The 20,487-nt window shown below is 36.2% G+C and overlaps 2 protein-coding genes and 1 non-coding gene across 3 annotated transcripts; 1 reads left to right on the forward strand and 2 right to left on the reverse strand.

Annotated features, from left to right (window-relative positions):
• LOC113718057 (putative late blight resistance protein homolog R1A-3) lies at positions 1–3,951 on the forward strand. Its single transcript, XM_027242979.1, has one exon. It carries the CDS (start codon positions 1–3, stop codon positions 3,949–3,951), a length of 3,951 nt encoding a protein of 1,316 aa, XP_027098780.1.
• On the reverse strand, positions 3,195–12,919 carry LOC113718056 (peptidyl-prolyl cis-trans isomerase FKBP17-1, chloroplastic-like). Its single transcript, XM_072071936.1, has 6 exons — positions 12,863–12,919; positions 12,638–12,711; positions 11,989–12,322; positions 8,705–8,821; positions 4,205–5,611; positions 3,195–4,109 (listed from the first exon to the last, which is right to left on the reverse strand). The coding sequence occupies exons 1-5, from the start codon at positions 12,917–12,919 to the stop codon at positions 5,489–5,491; spliced, it is 705 nt and encodes a 234-aa protein (XP_071928037.1). The 3' UTR covers positions 3,195–4,109; positions 4,205–5,488.
• Positions 12,920–16,135: 3,216 nt separating this feature from the next.
• TRNAK-UUU (transfer RNA lysine (anticodon UUU)) lies at positions 16,136–16,208 on the reverse strand. Its single transcript has one exon. It is a non-coding gene; the product is annotated as a tRNA-Lys (tRNA).
• Positions 16,209–20,487: the final 4,279 nt, after the last annotated feature.

Genomic DNA, 20,487 nt, shown 5'->3' on the forward strand with positions numbered 1-20,487 from the left:
ATGTCTGCCCTTCACGCTGAAGATCCTTTGAACTATCTGATAGACTTAGAAGATGGGTGCTCCGATCCTGACATGAAGGAAAACATCCAGACGCTTAGATTCCTAATAAGCATCTTGAGGCCCTTTCTCAGGTTTTTGTTCGAGTGGCCCCTTGAACACCAAGAAATGGAGGTGCTGGCGAAGCATATGGTCATTGTGGTCCAAGACGTGAGTCGCTCCTTTGAGCCCTGGCCAATACCACGATGGAAGCAAGTGGAGGATGTATCAACCAGAAATGAGAAACTTGTTTCTTCCAATTTGAAAACTTTGAAGGGTTTGAAGAAACATATTGCCCGCATTGTCACCCTGTACATCTCTTGTCCATATGTTATGCACAGTACGAGGTACGGAGATGAACATCTGAAACGTTACTTCAATTCTCTCTTACAGAATCTGAAGGATATCAGTATCATCAGTAAATCCCAAAGAATTATCAGCCAGTGGGAAAAACTTGCAGTAGTCGAAGAGAGGCTAAAATATTTGAAAACTTTTCTCTGCCTTATTTTTGTGCCGTTTAAGCCGGGAAATTTCGTGGCTATTGCTGAGGAGCTTGCTGTGGAAATCTCTCATACACTTTTCCTCTGTTTTGTGGATGATGAGCTCGTCGCCCATGAGCATATGATGGATTATATTCTTCCAGATTTGCTAAGAAAGTTTAATTCTCTTCTTCTACAGGTGAAAGAGGTTTCTGGTGGAGGATCTAGTGCAATAAGACTAGCAGATGATCATGTTCTGGGATTCGTTGACTTTCTCATTTCTAAACTAGTGCTTCTGTCAACCAAGTCTAGGTTCACGGATGAGGTAAAAGTTCAACTTCAGATCCTGGCTGACGAGCTAAGGTTTATTAGGAGCAGTCTCATGGATATGCTATTGCAGAATCCAATTCAAGAATTAGAATCTCTTAATATCTCGATAGCAACTTTGATCGTGGACACTGGATTCTTTGTCTACTTTTGTCCTGATAAAATGGAGGATGAAGAATTCACAATGACCAATTATTGGAGTCTCGGCCTTCATGATTCGCTTGAAACTGTTCAAAATGTCCAGCAACAAGCAGCTGATTTGTTTAAGAAATACTTGCCTCTGTCATTGCAATCTAATTGCCCCAGCAGCAACGAATTGGAATTCGTTGATTTCCTCATAAACAAACAAAAAGAGGTAATGCTTTCTGGGGAAGCTTCCATTTATCCATTGAAGCATCAAATGGAAATGGTGAATGAGGAAATGGTAACCTTGAGAAATTGCTTGAGTGGAGTCGCAGAGCTGATGGGGAACTCACAAATAGGATTTCTCTTGACACGGTTTAAGCATGCAGCCTACCAAGCCAAATACGTCCTCAATTCATTGATGGCCGGTGAAGGATCGCTCTGGCTTCATAAGTTGGGCAGCTTTGTCATCACCAACGATATCAAGATACTGCAGAAAGAGGTGAAAACCACTTGGAAGATGAATTTGGACAGTGGCGTCCATAGCGTTTCCAAGGCTTATACTCATGCTTCAAAACAAATTCATCAACCCCCATATATTGCACCTGGCTGTTCCAAGGATGGGATGCAAATCAAAATAGAGGAAGATGCTAATAAACTTGTGGGCAGGAAAGATGCAGTAGCGGAAATAGTTGGGCTACTTACTGAAGGATCAAGCCACCTAAAGATTCTCTCTATTGTGGGCATGCCAGGACTAGGTAAGACTACTTTCGCCAATGCTGTGTATAAGCATCCTTTTGTTGATACATGCTTTGAGGTTCGTGCATGGGGTAGCTTATCCCAAGTTTACCAGAAAGAGACCTTGCTGTCCAGTATATTAGATCAAGTGCATGCCAATCCAAGCCACGACATCAGTGGAGAAGATGTTGGTCAAATGCTTTACCAAAGTTTAAAGCGTAGAAGGTACCTGATTGTGTTAGATAAGATATGGGATATAGAGACCTGGAGTGGTTTATGTTCAATTTTCCCTGATGACGAGAATGGGAGTAGAATTTTATTTACTACTCGAAGCCATGGCGTTGCAACACATGCCAATAGTTTTCCTTATGCTCTTCGTCTACTCTCCAGCGAAGAGAGCTGTGAATTGCTATGGCTAAAGCTGTTTAATGGAGAAACTTGTCCTCGGGAATTGTCAAGTATCTCAAAGCGCATTGCCTGCAGTTGTAAAGGGCTACCACTTGCAGTGGTTCTGATAGCGGGAGCTCTGAACAGGACAAAGAAAGAAAAAGATTCTTGGGAAAAGGTTGCTAGAACCTTCATCAGGTCGCAAAGCATACAGGAACAAATCTGGGACATCTTAGACGGAAGCTACAAGCTTTTACCAGATCACTTGAAACCATGTTTCTGGTATTTGGGAACATTTCCACGGGGCACAACAATTTCTGTATCCAAACTGATAAGGTTGTGGATTTCTGAAGGATTTATACATCAGCCAAATTCGGGCCAGAAGAGCTTAATTCAGGAGGCAGAGAGTTACTTGAATGATCTAATTGATAGAAGCCTCGTACTGGTTACCAGAAAAAGTTCCAAAGGAGGAGTCAAAGAATGTCGTGTTCATGATGTACTACGAGAATTTTGCTCAGCAATACTCAAGCAAGAAAGATATGAAATGCAAGAACACATATTTCCCGGTGGAATTTCAGTTCTTTATGGTGATTTTAGAAGGCCTGAGCAGAATCTTTTAAGCATTTTTCCTACAACCAAGGAGCCACAGATAAGTTCTTTGATGTATTATGATATGACCGATATACAAAAAGAATCCGGAGATAGAGAGGATCTGCCTAAACAGAAGGAGTTGAGGGATTTGCCTCCTCGAATTGGAGATACTAGTCTCCGTAAACGGGTGATATTCACCGATTTGAGTCCCATTGGTAGAGTTTATCTCACAGAACAGGTGCCAGCGACAGGGGGTGGAATTACCCGACAGGGACGATTACATTATGGTTCTGTTCACAAGTATAAATACCTCAGGGTCTTGGATTTGGCAAATCTCCTATTCCGAAATAGTGCCGACACTTCTGATCTTGTCAAGATAGCTGAGCTGGTTTATCTGAGGTATTTAGCTATTAAAATTCGCACAAATAGAATCCCCTCAGAAATAGGCAATCTCCGAAACTTAGAAACTTTTCATCTCAGTGGAGCAATTGGTAGAGTCACGTTACCGGAGGCTGTTTGGAAACTGGTATGCTTGCGGGATGTTATAATGGATCATTGTTTCTTCAGTTTCCAACACTACAGTCAAGAATTTTTTGAGGATTCTACCCAGTTGGATAACTTAAAATCACTGTCTACGATTTATATATGGCATGGAAATGTTGAGAAGTTGGCGAGGATGCTACCCAGTGTTCAGAAGCTAGGATGTATATTTTCGAATTCTTGGCAAGAATGTTGTGAAGCCAGCAATCCCTTTAAAATATTGGAGTGCTTGCGTGAGCTTCAATCACTCAAGATGTCCTTCCATGTTAGGGCGCCATATCCTTTTAAGTTTACGTTCCCTTCAAATCTGAAAAAGTTGACAATATCAAATGCTCGCCTACCATGGGATGAAATTTCAGTCATTGGTCAGCTACCCAACCTTGAGGTTCTGAAATTACTCAGCAAGGCATTTGAGGGCCAGCAATGGGACATGAGAGAAGGTGAATTCCAGAAACTGAAGTTCTTGAAACTGGACTCTCTGGATATTGTACAATGGAGTGCCTCTGGCGAGCACCTGCCCTGCCTTGAGCAACTTGTGGTGCTAAGCTGTCAGCAACTCGAGGAGATCCCTTCTTGTTTTGGAGAAATTTCAACTCTACAGTTGATTGAGTTGAAATGGTGCAGCGCTTCAGCCAAGGATTCTGTCAAGCAAATTCTAGATGACCAGCGTGATTATGGCAATCATCAGCTCAATGTCACCGTTGTCGGTTCCCAATGTGGTATCCCATAACCTTCTTCTTGGTTGATACAGATAGCACATACTCTCACATGTACTGTTGCTTCCTTTGTTGTAAAGTGCCTCCTGGTTGAAAGATGTATATATGCTTCTTTACTGAACTAACTTGTTTGACGAACATGACTCCATGAAATTCACACACTGATTTGGATCTGTTTAACAACTAGCAGAATTTGAATGTGTTTGAGAAAAATCAAATACTATTTGCAAAATGAATTATATTCTGATCAACAACGGCAGCCACTACCTACTAATTTTATGAGCGGTGAATAATTGAAGTCACACGTGATGGTGTACTTGTTTGCTGGAGACAAATGGACTTGCCAGCCCAAAATGTTAATGTAAGAAGGGGTGCCATCACTTAAGAGGAGATTGGAACAAAATCATCAGCAAAAACCAAAGCTTAAGGAGAATATAATCTTTTTGTCAAAATTAATCTATCATGAACTATATAAAACCCAGGTAAAAATATCTTAGAATTCTTAACAAGTCAACTACAGGCATATGATTAGGATTTTGTCACCTTGAGCAGGCCAACGTTTAGTTTGATTAGTGAAGCCAAAATGTATTAAGAAACACTGGAAGCAAAATGAAATGAGTAATGGAAACTACTATGTTGTATTCTAAGCAACAGAATGCTGATTGCTGAAAGTAAAAACTTGTATTCTCACAAAAGTTTCTGCAAACTAGAACATTGTTCATTGACAACTGTATCATTAATTTCAAGCAAATGAAACGATCCTTATTCCACATGTTGAAACTGCTCAGGTTTACTTAAGCTCAGTCAGCTCTGTCAACTCATCTCATGCTACAATTCCTTCTTTTTGAATTGATATGCAGTCAATTTATCACTCTATCATCGGCAGGTAGTCAATTTATGTAAGAAAAATGATCTAGACTTTACAATACTTCAGCAAAAGTCAAAGAATAACTGCAGAAAATTCGAAGAACTCCCTTTTAAGTTTTTGTTGACCCGTTCCAAGCGTAGATTAGCAACATGGTATTTGTAGAATTGATAGCGTGCATGCTTATAGCATGAAAATTTCCATTCAAACAAGAAAATCAGGCAGTTTTAAACCAGCTAAGTCATGTCGAGATAATGCAAAAAGACAGGATTTTTGTGCTTTCCTTCATGTAAGAATGTGGATACATTCTTAAGTTTATCTTGGTATGACTGGTAATACCACTCACAGTAGAGAGATGTAAAAGTATTGCTATAAATTGGACGTATAACACAACATAGATCACCATCTGTATTCTATTCCTTTGCACTTTCTGCTTCAGCTGAAAATTTTAGCTGCAGGCTACCCAAATTTCTGTACAATTTCGAAGTCAAATGCCTAGCTGAGAATAACATGTGATATGAAGTGACCACATAAAAACATTGATTGGTCTAAGAACTGTGTGCACGGAAATTCAAGAATACCTTTATCAGCATACTCAGAAACCATGAAGTGGCATAGGAATTTGAGATTATGGTGACTACCATAGATTACAATAGAGATTTGAAGTTAATTCCTCTATCATGGGATTACCAGTGTCTTAAGCTGACCAACTCTATATCGAATATAAGGGTCCCCAATGTTGATCCTTCTCCATTGGCAAGATAAGTTGGATTGCAAATGGTAGTAAAGAGCCTCTGCCTATCTAAAAACTGTACACCAGAATTAAGGCAGAAATTTGATGAAAAAAATTAATTCAAAAGTTGTAGTATGTAAAGGAGACATAAGATGAGATAGAAAAGAAGCTTAATTAAGGTCAACTTGGCTACAAAATATGTTCCATTTTACCTTGGATGTCACTTAAAACTTGCCAATGCAACTTCTTGTTCAGACAAAATCTAAGTTAAAATTCTGATATTTAGTCTCATAGAAACAGAAGACCTTCACTGTATCTTCTAGTTAAAGATCATTTACACGAACAAACTTAATGGATTATGTTGCGACACATATAGGTGCAATATTGCCTCGTCTAAACCTCCACTTCTCCCAAGCTGGGAAAAGCTAATGCATTGATTGGTGAAATTATCCAGACATGGATCTTTAGAAATCAGAACATGCCAGGACTTTCTTGGAAGGAAAATGCACGTGTCTCACATTACTCATGAAAAAAAGCTTCTAAACTCATTCTCACTTGTCAGTTTTCCACTGCCTATATGGATAGAGTGGGGAGAGAAAAAAGAGAATACCACATCCTAAAGATAGATCAGTGATAACTCAAATCCTCAAAGCTTCATAAGCAGCAAGAATTTTTTCTCAAGCTGTTTAACCATTCACTTATGAAAAGAAGCGTCTAAACTCATTCTCGCTTGTCAGTTTTCCACTGCCTATATGGATAGAAGCGGAGAGAAAAAAGAGAGTACCACATCCTAAAGAGAGATCAATGATAATTCAAATTCTCAAAGCTTCATAAGTAACATGCATCTTTTCTCAAGCTGTTAAACCATTCACTCTCTTCTGATTTTTTTGAGGTTTTGATTCATTTCTACCCACGGTGTAAGTGTGCATATAGGGTGCACAACATGCGCAGTTTCAAATCTCCGGTATATTTTGACAGAGCAAATGTGTGTAAGGGCAAGGTGTAGAATATGTATGATGGAGGAAGTTTGTGTAAAATGCTGAGATGATGCACCTAAGATTCAACTTCTTAAGTTATGAAATGAGCTCTGGGTTTTGAATTTTTAAGTCCTGCAGAGTTTTACGTAACTTAATTGCCTGACCTGACAGTAATAGAGTTTAAAATATGAACTTGTAGCTTGTATTGTTGGCACTACATCTACATGCACCCTTATGTTAGCTTTAGGCTTTAGGCTTTAGGCACACTACATGCAGAACCCTCTTACCCTCGTGTTAGCATTGAGGTTTAGGCAAATGGAGAACGTTCATCTGTTCTAATAGAATGAGATTGTTTATCATCATAGTTAATAAATGCTTGCAACGGTCTCCTCATTTCCTTGAAGTTCCATTGCTTAGGGCCTTAACCTTTATTTTCTTGCTCACTCACTTGGTCATTACAATATTTTCTGAATAAGGCTCAGCATACAACCTGTGTCTTTCTTCTAATCAAACTTTCTCCTACTCTCTAGACACCTGTAATGTTATCACCATTTCTCTCCTTCAACGGTTCTCAGAGAGAAAAGGGGAAAGAAGGTAGAAGACCAAAAAGAAAAAGGAAAAAAAATGGGAGAAGTCCAATAACTAAACTAGAGAAAAAATCTCCCTCCCTCCACAGTCACATAGCATCAAGCCAAACAGTATAAGATTTAGGATATCATGGGAAGCCATTGCAGAATGCAACCCATCACAAGTTGACCGAATTATATATCACGGACGGAGTGAAACAAATTCCAGTTCATATATATGCACTTTACATGTGTTGTTCTAATGGTTTCCTCAAGTCTAAAACTTTTTTGTCTTTTTAGATTTCCTTTATTCACCGTCCATCTGCACCTTTCATCCCACCACTACAACAGCTTCAGAAGTTCCCAATAAATTTCTGATCTTTGTTTAGAGGACACGGAGACAATGTCAATTGGATACATGCACACTAAGATATTTGCAGCTTGACCTTTTTTGTGTACACTGTAGAATGAAATAAAATTAAATAAAATATCATCTGCTTGAATGTTCACTCTGATCAGCTCAAACAATGCTTATTATATACAGCAGCAGTAATAGCAACAAATCATCTTATATGTTACCATTCTATAGGAATTGCAACAGCAATTAGGGGTGTGAATCAGAATCGAAATCGGTAATTCGAAACTTTGAAATCGGAAATTTTCAGAATTTTGGTATCAGAATTTTCGACCGAATTCGATTTCGAATTCACCAAGTCTGAATTCGAATTCGTTCCGAATTCACGAATATAAAAATTATTATTATATAAATATTATATTATGTATATATAAAAAATATTATATATATATATATATATGAAAATGAATTTGAAATCGAAATAGGAATTCCGAATCACCAAATTCAAGAATATAAAAATTATTATTATTATATAAATGTTATATTACATATATATATATATGCAAAATGGATTTGAAATCGAAATAGGAATTCCGAATTCCGATTTTGATTTCAATTTCGAATTGTGAATTCGAAATCGGAATTTCCGATTTGAAAAATCCCATTACCGAATTCGACCCAATTTCGTCTAATTCGAAATCGGATATTCCGATTTCTATTCCGAATTACCAAATTCAAAATTCCGTTGAATTCGGTTGGTAAATCGAAATTTTTCGATTTTGCACACTCCTAGCAGCAGTATTCCCACAAAACAGTCAAGGGACTCTTAACTATTTCAGAAATGAGTTAGCCAATGACAACATAAAATAAATCATGGTAACACATCCAGTCCCTTACACTATTTATTTTACTCTCAATCTTCGAGTGCCTCATTTATGTTACTCTCAAAACAATCCAGAATAGAAGAGTTAATTTCAATTATCGTTCATTTCTTTTTTTGCCAATCAAATTGCCATTTGAAGTCAAATCGTACCCTATGTTCCATCAACAAATTCACTTCACTTAGAAATTACCAATAATAGTGCTTGATATGAACTCAGTAAGTAAAACTGCTATGTCTCACTGTGAACTTGGAAACTCTTTCTTTACTTTGCATGTATGTTTGGAGAAATACCAAGGAAAGCACTCCAAATTTCATATTCATTGCTCTTGAAATACTTAAGCAACAATTAGGAAACAAAAGAACAAGACTCTGTAAATGGTATACATACATTAGGTGGAATGGTCTCTTGAGATGTGCTTTGATACCCTTCAGATGGTGGAATAACGATACGACGAATACCTCCTATTTTCATTGATCTGACTGCTGATTCGATTCCAGATATGACCTGCAAGATCATTACTCACACACCTCAATTGGTGCCACTCAAAGAGGGGGTTACAAAAAACAAAAAATAAATAAAAGAAGAAGAGAGAGGAACAGGAAGCTCTACAGAGGGAATAATGCTGTTTAGAAGAGGCATCATTCAGTTACCATATTTATTTTGTTGATGCAATTCAGTTAAAAGAATAAAATATGCAGGATCTATTTCTCCCATACAAAAAGTTTATCATGTTTATACTTCTACATGTGGTGGGAATTAACTAGAATCTAGAGCTGCAAATGGAAGTAGTTTTAACAGCCCATTCATGTACCAGAGGTATATGCACATTCCCAGTTTTTCAAGCATCTTTGAAGCACAACCCTGTACAGCAAGAACATCATTATAGCTTGACTTGCAGCAAGAGCATTCAGAAGTAATACTGGTGCGGTCACAAGGCTTCCTCACCTTTCCACTTTCCATTTTGCAATTCCTGATTAGAGTATCTAATAAAAAATCGGTTGAAGTCTCTTTCTTATGTTTGTTGAAAAATAGAAAGTGGTTACAAATTCCTAAAATCCTAAATAAATTACCATATTTCAGGAAAAGAACAGAAACTATAGTATACCGATTTAGTGTACAACTGAAAATAAGAGATCACAGAACTCAGACACCATTACCATCATATGTTGTCTAAGCACCATTACATGTTGTCTAAATCATTATATAATGGGCACCATGCAGGATTACTAGCTGTTTATTGGCTTGTAAAATGCAGCTAATAGGGAGATAATTGTCCTATAGAAGTGGATTGAAATTCATATTTTGATGTTCATGGGGAAAGAAGGGCATAATGTCATGAATTGGTTACGAGAATTAACTAGAAATCTAAGATGATGAGAAGCTATTTCCAGAATAAAAGGTTAGGGATCATTGTATCGATCTGTAATTTCACACCTAGCAGGGATTGCAGAGAAAAGAAATGTCATCAAGAGGTTTCTTTTGACAATCCTTCAATGACTTACTTTTCCTGAACCAAGGATGAACTCAAAAGGAATTTGTTCGCCTGTGGTGTACTTGTGGTCATATGTAGAATCAAACCGCCATCCTTGTTTTGCTGCTAACCTTCCATAGTAATGTATTGCAACTTAAGTGAACATGGAAAATAGCTTGGTTTAATTTGCAGTGTTCCCTTCTATACCATAAATGCAACTTCAGCACAAAGCCTACAGACACATGTACACAAGGAGTACAGTAAAGAATTACATCATTGTGCATTCAGCTACATATTTTTTAACAGCCAAATTCAGAAAGAGCACCAAACGAAAATATAGGGGATCCACAACATATATTTGCTCAATTACCCCCATAAACAGCACATACTAGATAACTTTATCAACACAACCAAAGTGAGCACTATTAGATCAAAAGAAGGCAACATGTTCTGGAACTAAAAGCACCATAAACTAACTCAATGTAGATAAGAGGCAATATGAATCAGCAATAATGTCATTTTTCGGGTCAAGCAAAATCCTCATTTGCTCGATAGGGAAAGGATTTTATGATTCATACTCAAGTATGACATTCACAAGGATCTTGAGGGAAGGGAAAGTGATAATCAGAACATAATTCCCAAACATAATACTCTACATATGCAGCAATTGTCGCGGAAAGTTGATACTCAGCTAAAACAATTGAAGAGTATCCCTCTCTTTCTCTAATCTAATGATTCCTTAGAAAGATAGTTTATTGGAAACTGTGCATCTCTCTCGTTTTTACACATATGATAGACATTGATCAGAACTTAGATGAACAGAGCTGAGAAAGTCCCTCTATTCTAACCTCTTCTGGAGGAAGGTGGACTTCAATTGACAAATAAAAGAGTTTGGTTGTCCTAATCACATTCACCATGACTTGACCTTCTTGTGCTTCAATAGCAACATGATTAGTAATAGAAATTCTATAGCCGTGATGACAAAGAGAAAAAGAATCTACATTAGAAGCAAAAAGTAGGTATCCTCAGTGGTATATTGCATATTGCATCAATAAGGTTTGTTTAAGGAGAAATGAGTGTAGCTGTGTTCAAGAGTACCTGGAATTTGATCCAGAAGTCTGACTTAATCTGCAACATATGCTAAACAATGGAAAAGTTTCTTGCAAGAGACAAACAATAAAATGCATGTGGTATTGTTGCAAAAGATCAATTTGGTGTCCAGCTTCTCAGAAAGCGAAAAATTCATGTAGTTAGCCTCGTTTTTAACAGGATACTGTCTAATCTAATCTCGTAAGCTGACAGAGAGGATAATAGTTCGTTTATCTAGACATATGCCAAAACTTTGCGGCAAACCTCCCCATTACTTGTATATGTAAAACCTACTATTAACACAACAGAGCAGCAGTATGCTTCAATCTAGTCTATGAATTATTTGCAATGATCCTAATTCTTAAAGAACATTTGGAGATTCTAAGGTCATGAATTTGGGATAGTTTGACACCATACTTGTTGCCATTCGCTTGCTATGCACAAAAGAAAATGTCTCTCTCCACTTGGCAGAAACAATTTTTCATTCACAACCTTATGAAATGAAACAAAATTAATGGTGCAAATAGGTAATGGTACCTATCAGGGAAAAACGAAAAGTGACAAATCTAATCACAATGCTATCTCAAAGCTGAAAAATTAGCATAAGAATGCCAATAATTTACAAGAACTACTTAATAAAAAGCTAGTGAATTTGGGTACCTGGGAATAATTTAACAAACATATCCTCTATCCCTACCACTCTATTTTTCCTAAATCTTGAGATAAAAGTCTAAACTTAAGCCTTTAAATCAAATCTCAATATAGTCCAGACAGCTATGCCGTTGAAGTTGGTAAGAACCTGGCATATAGATACAGGCGTCAAGTTCAAATCTCCACAACGAAGTTAAATCTCAATAGAGCAACCTTCCACTGGCAATAGCAGAATATCAATCGTTGTAAGTTTTCAGTTGAATTGAATATTTGAACATTATTTTTTCTAAAGAAATTTAATCACTTTCCTCAACTAAGCAATTACTTTTTAATTATAGCTTACGTATCCTAAAACAGTTAAACGATGACTCCATAGATAAATAGCAGCCTTCTCGTATGATCAGAAGAAGAACAAAAAATGAAAAATATACAAAAAAGATCACAGCCCAGTGGTATGTACCTTATCACCATCAACAGGAATTGCTTCATCACCAAGGCGAAGGTCCAAGGCCTTGACCCCACCTGAATTGGGAAGTTCTACAAAATTCTGCCCTGTGGGCTTGGACCAAGAAGTTGAAGAATTGTCAAGTGACAATTGTTGTGTAAAGCCAGAGAAAGATGTGGTGAGTACAAAAACAGATAAAGCTCTTCTTCTTGTAGCTGTTCTTGATGATGCTGATGAAGGGGAAGTTGCAGAGATTTTCTGAAGTTGTGGGACAGAAGAAGAAATGGGCTGATTTTTGCATGCAAAGAGAGATGAAGACAGTGGTATTCCACTAATTCCAGTACCCGAGCTATCACCGTGGCCGTTAGGCAGTCAGTATACTATTAAGGGATAATTTCAGAAACCTCCCCTGAGGTTTCTGACACTTTCACTGACATCCCCTGAGGTTCTCAAAATTTCACTTACCTCCCTTGCTTTTGATTTTGTGGTAACAATCCAGTCCAAATCAGATTAAAATATTATTTTCATGTGTGAGAAGGTATTTTTATTCCATAGCTACCCTTTGCAGAAGTTGTATTAGTAGAAGATTCAAAGAAGAATAAATGATTTGGACTAATTAGTAAAGTTGAGGGGGGGTAAGTGCAATACAAAAAATTGCATGCACCAGATGTGCCATGCAACAGTTATTTGGCAGATTTTGCAACGGCTAGCTGCAAATTGCAACGGCCAGAAGGTTTGCTGTTTCAGTAGCAATAGCATATAAAGCAAAGCAACTTAACTACCTCTGAGGTTTCAAGCTATTAACATTCTTTGCTACTAATTTGGAGTGATAACAAGTGCATTTGCTGTGCTACAATTAGAGCTCTGAGTAAAAAGTTTTAGCTGCAACCATGGCCTCTTCAAGCCATAGGGGAGAATCATGGAATTCACCTACATCTTTCTCCATTAAAAACAGGTTTTGCCGCTGTAATCGCAAAGCAACCGTAATGATATTAGAGAGTGAAAGGAATCCAGACAAGTTGTATTTCTATTGAGAAATTTCCAACTTTGTGATGAATTTTAAAAAAATTCTACAAAAGAGGTGATTTTGGGTTTAATTTCCGTCAGGGGGGTTTTCGCATTTGTGAATTTCACAAATGCGAGCTTACAAGAGCTCGCATTCGTGGAATGCGAGCTCTGGTTATTGAGCTCGCATTCCACGAATGCGAGCTCTTCTCAATTTTTTTTTTTCCTTTTTTAAGAGCTAGGGAATTATTTCTAGGAAGCAAATGCGAGCTCTTATCTTTTTTATTTTGGTATTTTTTGAGAGGTAGGGAATTATTTGCAGAAAGCTTCTAATTTTTGTTTTAAAAAATGTTGCAAATATTTAAAATTTTGCAAATAGCTCGCATTTGTTAAATTTGACCTGCAAAAATTGTATTTAACTTTTTTGTTAGATTTCGCATTTATAAGTATGACTTGTAGAAAATTAGATTCAAATTTAGATGTATTAGGGTTTTAAAAATATTATATAAGTGATAAAAATTTTATAAATTGTAAAAATAAAATCAAACTGCTTGGATAATTAAATGTTATATTTGCATAAGAAATAATACAATAATCATAATAATGATAATACAATAATATTGGTGTAATAAAACTGCCATTAATTTAAATATTTACTTATAATGCCCAAAGAGCCTAATTACCAATTTTTTCTTCTCGCGCTCAAATATAACATTAACCCGCATGCGAGCTAACCTTGAAATAGAAAAAACACAGAATCCCGCTTGCGGGTTTCAGGAGTATTCGGATATTCTCATATGCACCTATGCAAATCGAACCAACCGGATATCTTATCCGTATCCCATTTTTTTAAATAAAAATCTTATAAATTTGAAAAATAAAATCAAATTTAGATGTATTAGGGTTTTAAAAATATTATATAAGTGATAAAAATTTTATAAATTGTAAAAATAAAATCAAATTTAAATAATTAAATGTTATATTTGCATAAGAAATAATACAATAATCATAATAATGATAATACAATAATATTGGTGTAATAAAACTGCCATTAATTTAAATATTTACTTATAATGCCCAAAGAGCCTAATTACCAATTTTTTCTTCTCGCGCTCAAATATAACATTAACCCGCATGCGAGCTAACCTTGAAATAGAAAAAACACATAATCCCGCTTGCGGGTTTCAACGTTATTCTGCGCTTCGTGTGTTTGCTTTTGTTTTGCTTTTGTCTTTTTTTTTTCGAAATGGAGGGTTGGCGGTGGAGCTTAGTACGAGAGCTCACTGAACTCTAATAGGTTTCTAATTAGGTTTCTAATAAAGACTTCGTTCGATATGTGATATTTCAGCCGAACTTCGAATCCATGGCACTTATTACGCGCTTAAGCCACCTGTCCACATTAGCAATCAAATGGCTTGATATCAAGAATTCCACAAAGGTAAATTACCTAATAACCTTGCAAAATAGGCTATCCATCTTCCTTGAGTTCATATAAAAACATTATCCTAAATACCAAAAAGGACAAGCTTGAATTCCCAATCCCACCTGTGTACATAAATTGTTCTTATTTGATTGAACTTCTTGTCTTGTAACAAATGACTCCACAGACATTTTCTTGCAAAGTACGTAATTTGAAGTCAGGCGTGTAATCTTGCATGACAAGAATAGGTACGTAAAGAATAAGAAAATTCATTATGTAACTTAAACATAAACGGTAGTAATTAACCCCAACTACTTGGGATATATCTGTAATTTTGGCCCTGATGACGTCAGAAAAGGGGCCCAATTTTTTATCAAGGGAGGTAAGTGAAATTTTGAGAACCTCAGGGGATGTCAGTGAAAGTGTCAGAAACCTCAGGGGAGGTTTCTGAAATTATCCCTACTATTAATCCAAACGGATTCCTCAGTTCTCAGTAGTCAAACGTTCGAATAGCACAAAGCACATCCTCAAATCAACGTAAAAACTAGCACTCGGAAGATTTTCCAAATGGCCCCTAGAATGTTTGGGTATCTGAATTTCATGCTTAAAAGTTAAAAATGTTTTCCTAATGGAGTACAAAACTTTTCTCTTCTCTCCAATTTAGCAAAAGACAAAGAGGTCGACCTCACTAATAATGAAAAATCACGGCATCATTGTTAGATGGATGCCATTTGTTCGAAAGAAGATGGACGTACCAAAAAAAAACTCATTAAGAATTTATCTAACTGTAGATTGCTTAACATATAATTAATCATTTTAAATCACTAGGTAAAAGTATAAGATTGCATTGTTAAGTTAGATGGATGCTACTTGCTTGCGGGAAGATGGAGCTGCACAGAAAAAAAAGAAAAAAAAAGATCTTGTTAACAGCAAAATGCCTAATATAAAATTAATCTTTTTAACTTATCGGACAAAAGTGAACTATAAAATTTTAATTTATCTAATTGTAGATTGCCCAACATAAAATTATCCATTTTAAATCACTAGGTAAAACCATAAAAGTATAAGATTGCAATGTTGTTAGATGGATGCTACTTGTTTGTAAGAAGATGGAGCTGCAAAAAAAAAAAAAAAACTTTTTAACAATGACATGCCTAACATAAAATTAATCTTTTTAACTCACCAGACAAAAGTGGAATATAAGATTTTGAATAAAAAGTATGTCGCCTATCTTCTTATATCTTAAGTTAGTTTCAAACTTGAATAGAGAATTAAACACAAAATTATTAAAGCAGCCTAAAACATATTTTTTATTCCTATAAGAACCCTTGCAATTTGAAGTTGGTTCAATTGGAGTTGTTTTTTAACCTGTGGGACTTTTTGCTTTTCGTCAGTTTGTTGATGCAATACAGCAAAATGAATAATATATTCCTTTCATTAAAGCAAGGTCCAATTGTATAGATATAAATCTGATCAACATTTCTTATTATTATTATTATTATTATTATTTATAAAACACATTTTGCTTAACTAGGCAACACTAAAAGGCAAATCACACACTACATAATTGACTTGCTTCAAGTATTGCAAGGAGGCAAATTGTTGGACAAAAATATGCCAAAAGAAGTCAATTAGTGCATTGAAAAAAAACGAAATGGTTAGAAAACACAAAGGATGGTAAACTCGTAGTTTAGGGACTTTGTCCACGGCACAAATTCGCCATAAAGCAAAAACCTTCGCCGTCTGTGGGAATCGAACCCACGACCACGTGGTTAAAAGCCACGCGCTCTACCGGCTGAGCTAAGACGGCTTTGTAGCACTCTTCACAGCTTTGAGTAAATATCTATAAAAGACTTCTTCTTCTCCGTTTTCTTTTCCTTCCAGCACTCTTGAGCAAAAAATATTCAACGGCTGAGCTTTTTTTTCTTTTTTCTGAATTCAAATTCCCATTTTTGATTGATATCTTCCTTCTAATAATGGAAACAACAACAGAAATTAAGGCAGAAGGGGAGGAGGAGGAGCAGAGCAGCCAGCCGCAGATTGTGGATGTCGGTTGGTTGGCGCAAATCAGATAGGTTTCTTATGCTCTTATTACTTTCTTAAAGGAACAATGAAATGCAATTTGCTGGTGAACTTCAACAGTTCAACCTCGAGGGTGTCATTATTGCCTGAAAATTTCATCAGGTGATCGCCAGGTTGTTGTCAATTAAAGTTTTTATATTCTAGTCTTGGAAATGATGATAGTGACTCGGCATTTAAAAGGTTACATTTAAATTACTGCTATCCTATTCATAGCTTATCATTTGTTGACTTTCTCAAAAAGGAAGCATTTCGTTGTATTGTATCTAGTTAGACAGCACATAAACTAAGGTTACCAAGAGGCAGAAGCTAATAATACTCTGCTAATAACTTATCAGAAGTGTATATTTTAAGACAATCATGTCACAGCCTTCAAACTTTGGGCATGATTTCAGGAGCTTTTTCTTTTCTCTTGTTGTTAAAGCATCTTTTGGTAGTGACTATGACAAAATGTGTGACTTGGTCCAAAAAAAAAAAAATGCAAGTTTTTGTAGTAGTTCATCTTACTAGAGATCCAAACAGACCCTTTGTGTTTCTTCTACGTAGTTTTTGAGGATATTCTGCTTTGCTACTTTTAAGCTTGATCTCTCGTAATCAACCAACTGAATCCAGTTATGACTCATCTCTTCCACCTAGTTGTGTAAATTGACTTCTGGTTGCCAGTGTACTTATTTGATGTTATTTTATATATGTGGAGCCATTTCATCACTCTTTCTATAAGTTGAAAATGGCAGCTGCTTTTTCTTGCTTTCCACAAGTTCCTTTTGCTGGCACTACAGTTAATGGATTATTTTTCTTGATGATTTTTGCCAATTCTCTAATTGAATGCTTCTCAAACTGTTACATTTGGAATCTACATTTCTAGGCCTCTTCTGCTTTCTTCTTCTTGTTATATTGATACTTTTTTTTGTATATAATTCCTAAATTATTCGATTTCTACTAATTGTTTCAGCATTTTTAATTTAGTTTTTGGATCATGTCTTGAACAAGGATGACTGGAAATTTGATTTTGTTGCAGATGCTGAATCGTCAAGTGGTTAAGGGTCTGTTTGATAACATAAAAAAGTGTTGAATCTAAATTTTTTCAGACATTCAGATGTTTTAAGTGTTTGATAAATGAAAATCTATTTGTTGAACTTGTTAAGCAGTGCTGAACCTGTGTGTATTTTTTTCAGCACAAGAATCCTAACTGAATGCTTAATTCTTAAAAGAATCAATAGAATTACTTCAATTACCTTATATTATCTACCAAATCTACCCTTGTTTGTTAATTATGTTCAAATTTCTTATCTAATTAAACAATCTAATATTCTCTATCTAATGATTTTTAGTTTCTCTTTTCTCCCTTTTTAATGACTTTCACATCTTCTCCATACTCCTCATATAATATATTTCATCTTTTATATTAATTTGATTTGAAAATAAATATTGTCATTTTCATACCTTACAATTTTAAACTAATTAAATCATAGATTCTAGATTTCGAGATCTCTTCGGAGGCTCAGCGTGGCTCTTTGTCCACGGTACAATTTTTCAAACCTTCTTTTTTTTTTGTCAATTGTTACTTTTTATTTATAGTATCCTATACTATCCTAATCGAAGGGGGAGACTCAACTGGGTCTAGGAGAGTTGATGAAAACTGAACTACCACAGGATCAGACAGGTACACTACGCACCCGTCTGGATATTTTTTTTTTTTTTTTTGTCAAACCTTCTTAGCAATGCTAGAATTTGGTTAGCAATTTGGACAGTTTCACTCCTAGTATGTCTTCAGGCCGGGTCAAAGTAGTCTGCAGGATTTTTGGGTGTTTCCTGCGGTCTTGCGTTAAAATTGGAAGGCCATGTTATTTTGGCATGAGTGAAAAGAGGTGTTGCAATTGTATTTGGGTATAGGAGGCAGTACTAACCCTTGAGGAGAGAGGCGATGCAATTGTATTTGGGTTTAGGAAACAGTACTAACTCTTGAGGAGTTTCTCCCACCCTTGCTATAATTTGAGCTATTCGCCATAGTTTTCCCAATCAATTGTTACATAAGTATCTGTATTGTATTTAGATACTGGTAATCTAACAAAACCAAGTATGCTCTGTTTATGCAAATTATCGTACATAAACAAACGAAAAAAGTTTGTGTTTGGATTGCATTTTTCGTCATTTTTCATGGAAAAATTACTGTAGCGATTTGATATATGTGAGGGAAAAAGGTGATAGGGAAATATGATCACGGAAAACGATAATATTTTCCGACGGAAACAAGCAATCCAAACAAGGCCTCTCCTCAAAATTTTGTCTTGAATTGAAGTCAATTGATTCCAGTGCTATGCGAGGGTGCAGTGCTGTTGCTGGAAAGGTACTTAGACAATAAAAGCATTTTCAGAATGTAACTAGTCCACTCTCCATAACTTGAAAAATAGGGCTTTGGTACGGAAAATATTTTCATACCAATGGGTAATATTTGGTGCTTTTCGAACATCTTTTACATTCAATGGAAATTAAAGAAAAAGTGATCTTTAACACAAAGACAAAACTAAAACTAGGATTATGTTTAGATAGAATTTGTTTCTTTTGCATGTGTCTATTTGCCGAGTATGCGTGTTTCTTATATTTTCAAAAAATCACCAATTATGTGCATCTATCTATGGATTCATGAAGCATACAAATTATCTTTTGACATGAATTACAACTGTCTAACGAACCATTATGTCTATGCCAGTTTTTGAAGTAAAAACTGTGAATAGCTTGATGGTAGGCTTTTTAAACAAAAAAAAAAAAAAACTAATTGACAGAAATGTACTTATTATGCGGCACTTTTTTTAGAGCTGTAGTGGCAAAAATTAATCCGTCACAAGCAGCTGCGCTCCCACAAAAAACTGCTCCTTAGACTGCATTTATGTGAGATTATATTGGCACAAGTAAGTTTATTTGTTAATCACAAGGAATTAAGAAGGTAACTTTCAGGATCCTTCACTCTTAATTTTCTTCAAACATCTTCATGCTGTTGTCAAAACCTGAAATAGGATTTTTCCAAGATGAAAAGCAAATATTCCTTGCTTCTGCTGCTGAGGCACCGTGACGGAAATCTCTGCCTGGAAAGGGCATTACTTGATTTCTTTTTACCAAATTTGGGGTAGGAGAATACCAGATAATGAGGAACATCTTCAAACATAACTTATACGTGGAACGTCGGTACACTTTTATGTGCAGCGGAAAATGAAGATGAATTTCTTCCCCACAAAAATGGGGAAAAATGGGAGTGAGATTGCATGAAGTAACTATTAAACAATAAAGCCTCGATAACGGGCGTGAGAACTAGGCTCACAGCAGTTATTATCATCTGGATGAGAGAAGCTTTATGCTTAAAAAAATAAATAAAATAAATTGAAATAAAAAGGACGATCAAATTGATTTGAAATGTTACACCCCAACCTAAACGAGTAGAATGACACAACAAATTAACCAAAAACCAAATCTTAACCTCTTCTTGATGCATGGTCAAGGCAAATTCTCAGGATTCACTAGAGTCACGCGAATGCCAATTCTGAGCAACATTCAATCAAAGCTGAGCCAAAATGTCATCCATTTGTTTGTTCCACTTGGATGTGGTCTAAATACTCTCACCCTGATGAAATTTATAAAAATGCTCGTTCCTCTTTAGAACACCATAACCAGTGAAGGCGACGCATGATTAATATCAAACGATGAGCCGCAATTGCCTAAGCATCCACCCTCCATGTACAATGAACAATGCCTCCAGCTGCCCGTTCCCTTGCGCCCCCCCCCCCCCCCCCACAACCACCGCCACCACCACCACCACCACCACCACCACCAACAAAACAACCCCAGACAAAAAAACCCGAAAGGAAAAAAGGGGGAAAAAAACAACACAGAGAGGCAAAAAAAAAGGTACATCACAAGAAAGTATGTAATAAAGGATCATTTGTTCAGGGAAATGGGAAGAATAGAGGAGAAAAGACAAGCTGTTCTACCTGGTCAAAACAGTTTGATCCTTGTAA

Source organism: Coffea arabica, chromosome 11e (genome assembly GCF_036785885.1).
Source record: "Coffea arabica cultivar ET-39 chromosome 11e, Coffea Arabica ET-39 HiFi, whole genome shotgun sequence".
Classification (NCBI taxonomy): domain Eukaryota; kingdom Viridiplantae; phylum Streptophyta; class Magnoliopsida; order Gentianales; family Rubiaceae; genus Coffea; species Coffea arabica.

Coding starts and splice junctions, on each gene's coding strand:
- LOC113718057 (XM_027242979.1), top strand. CDS start 1: ATGTCTGCCCTTCACGCTGAAGATCCTTTGAACTATCTGATAGACTTA.
- LOC113718056 (XM_072071936.1), bottom strand. CDS start 12,919: ATGGAGAAAGATGTAGGTGAATTCCATGATTCTCCCCTATGGCTTGAA. Junction 8,822..11,988: donor TTCCTGTTGATGGTGATAAG/GTACATACCACT, acceptor ATGATCTTGCAG/GTCATATCTGGAATCGAATC. Junction 5,612..8,704: donor AAGAGACCATTCCACCTAAT/GTATGTATACCA, acceptor TCTGGTGTACAG/TTTTTAGATAGGCAGAGGCT.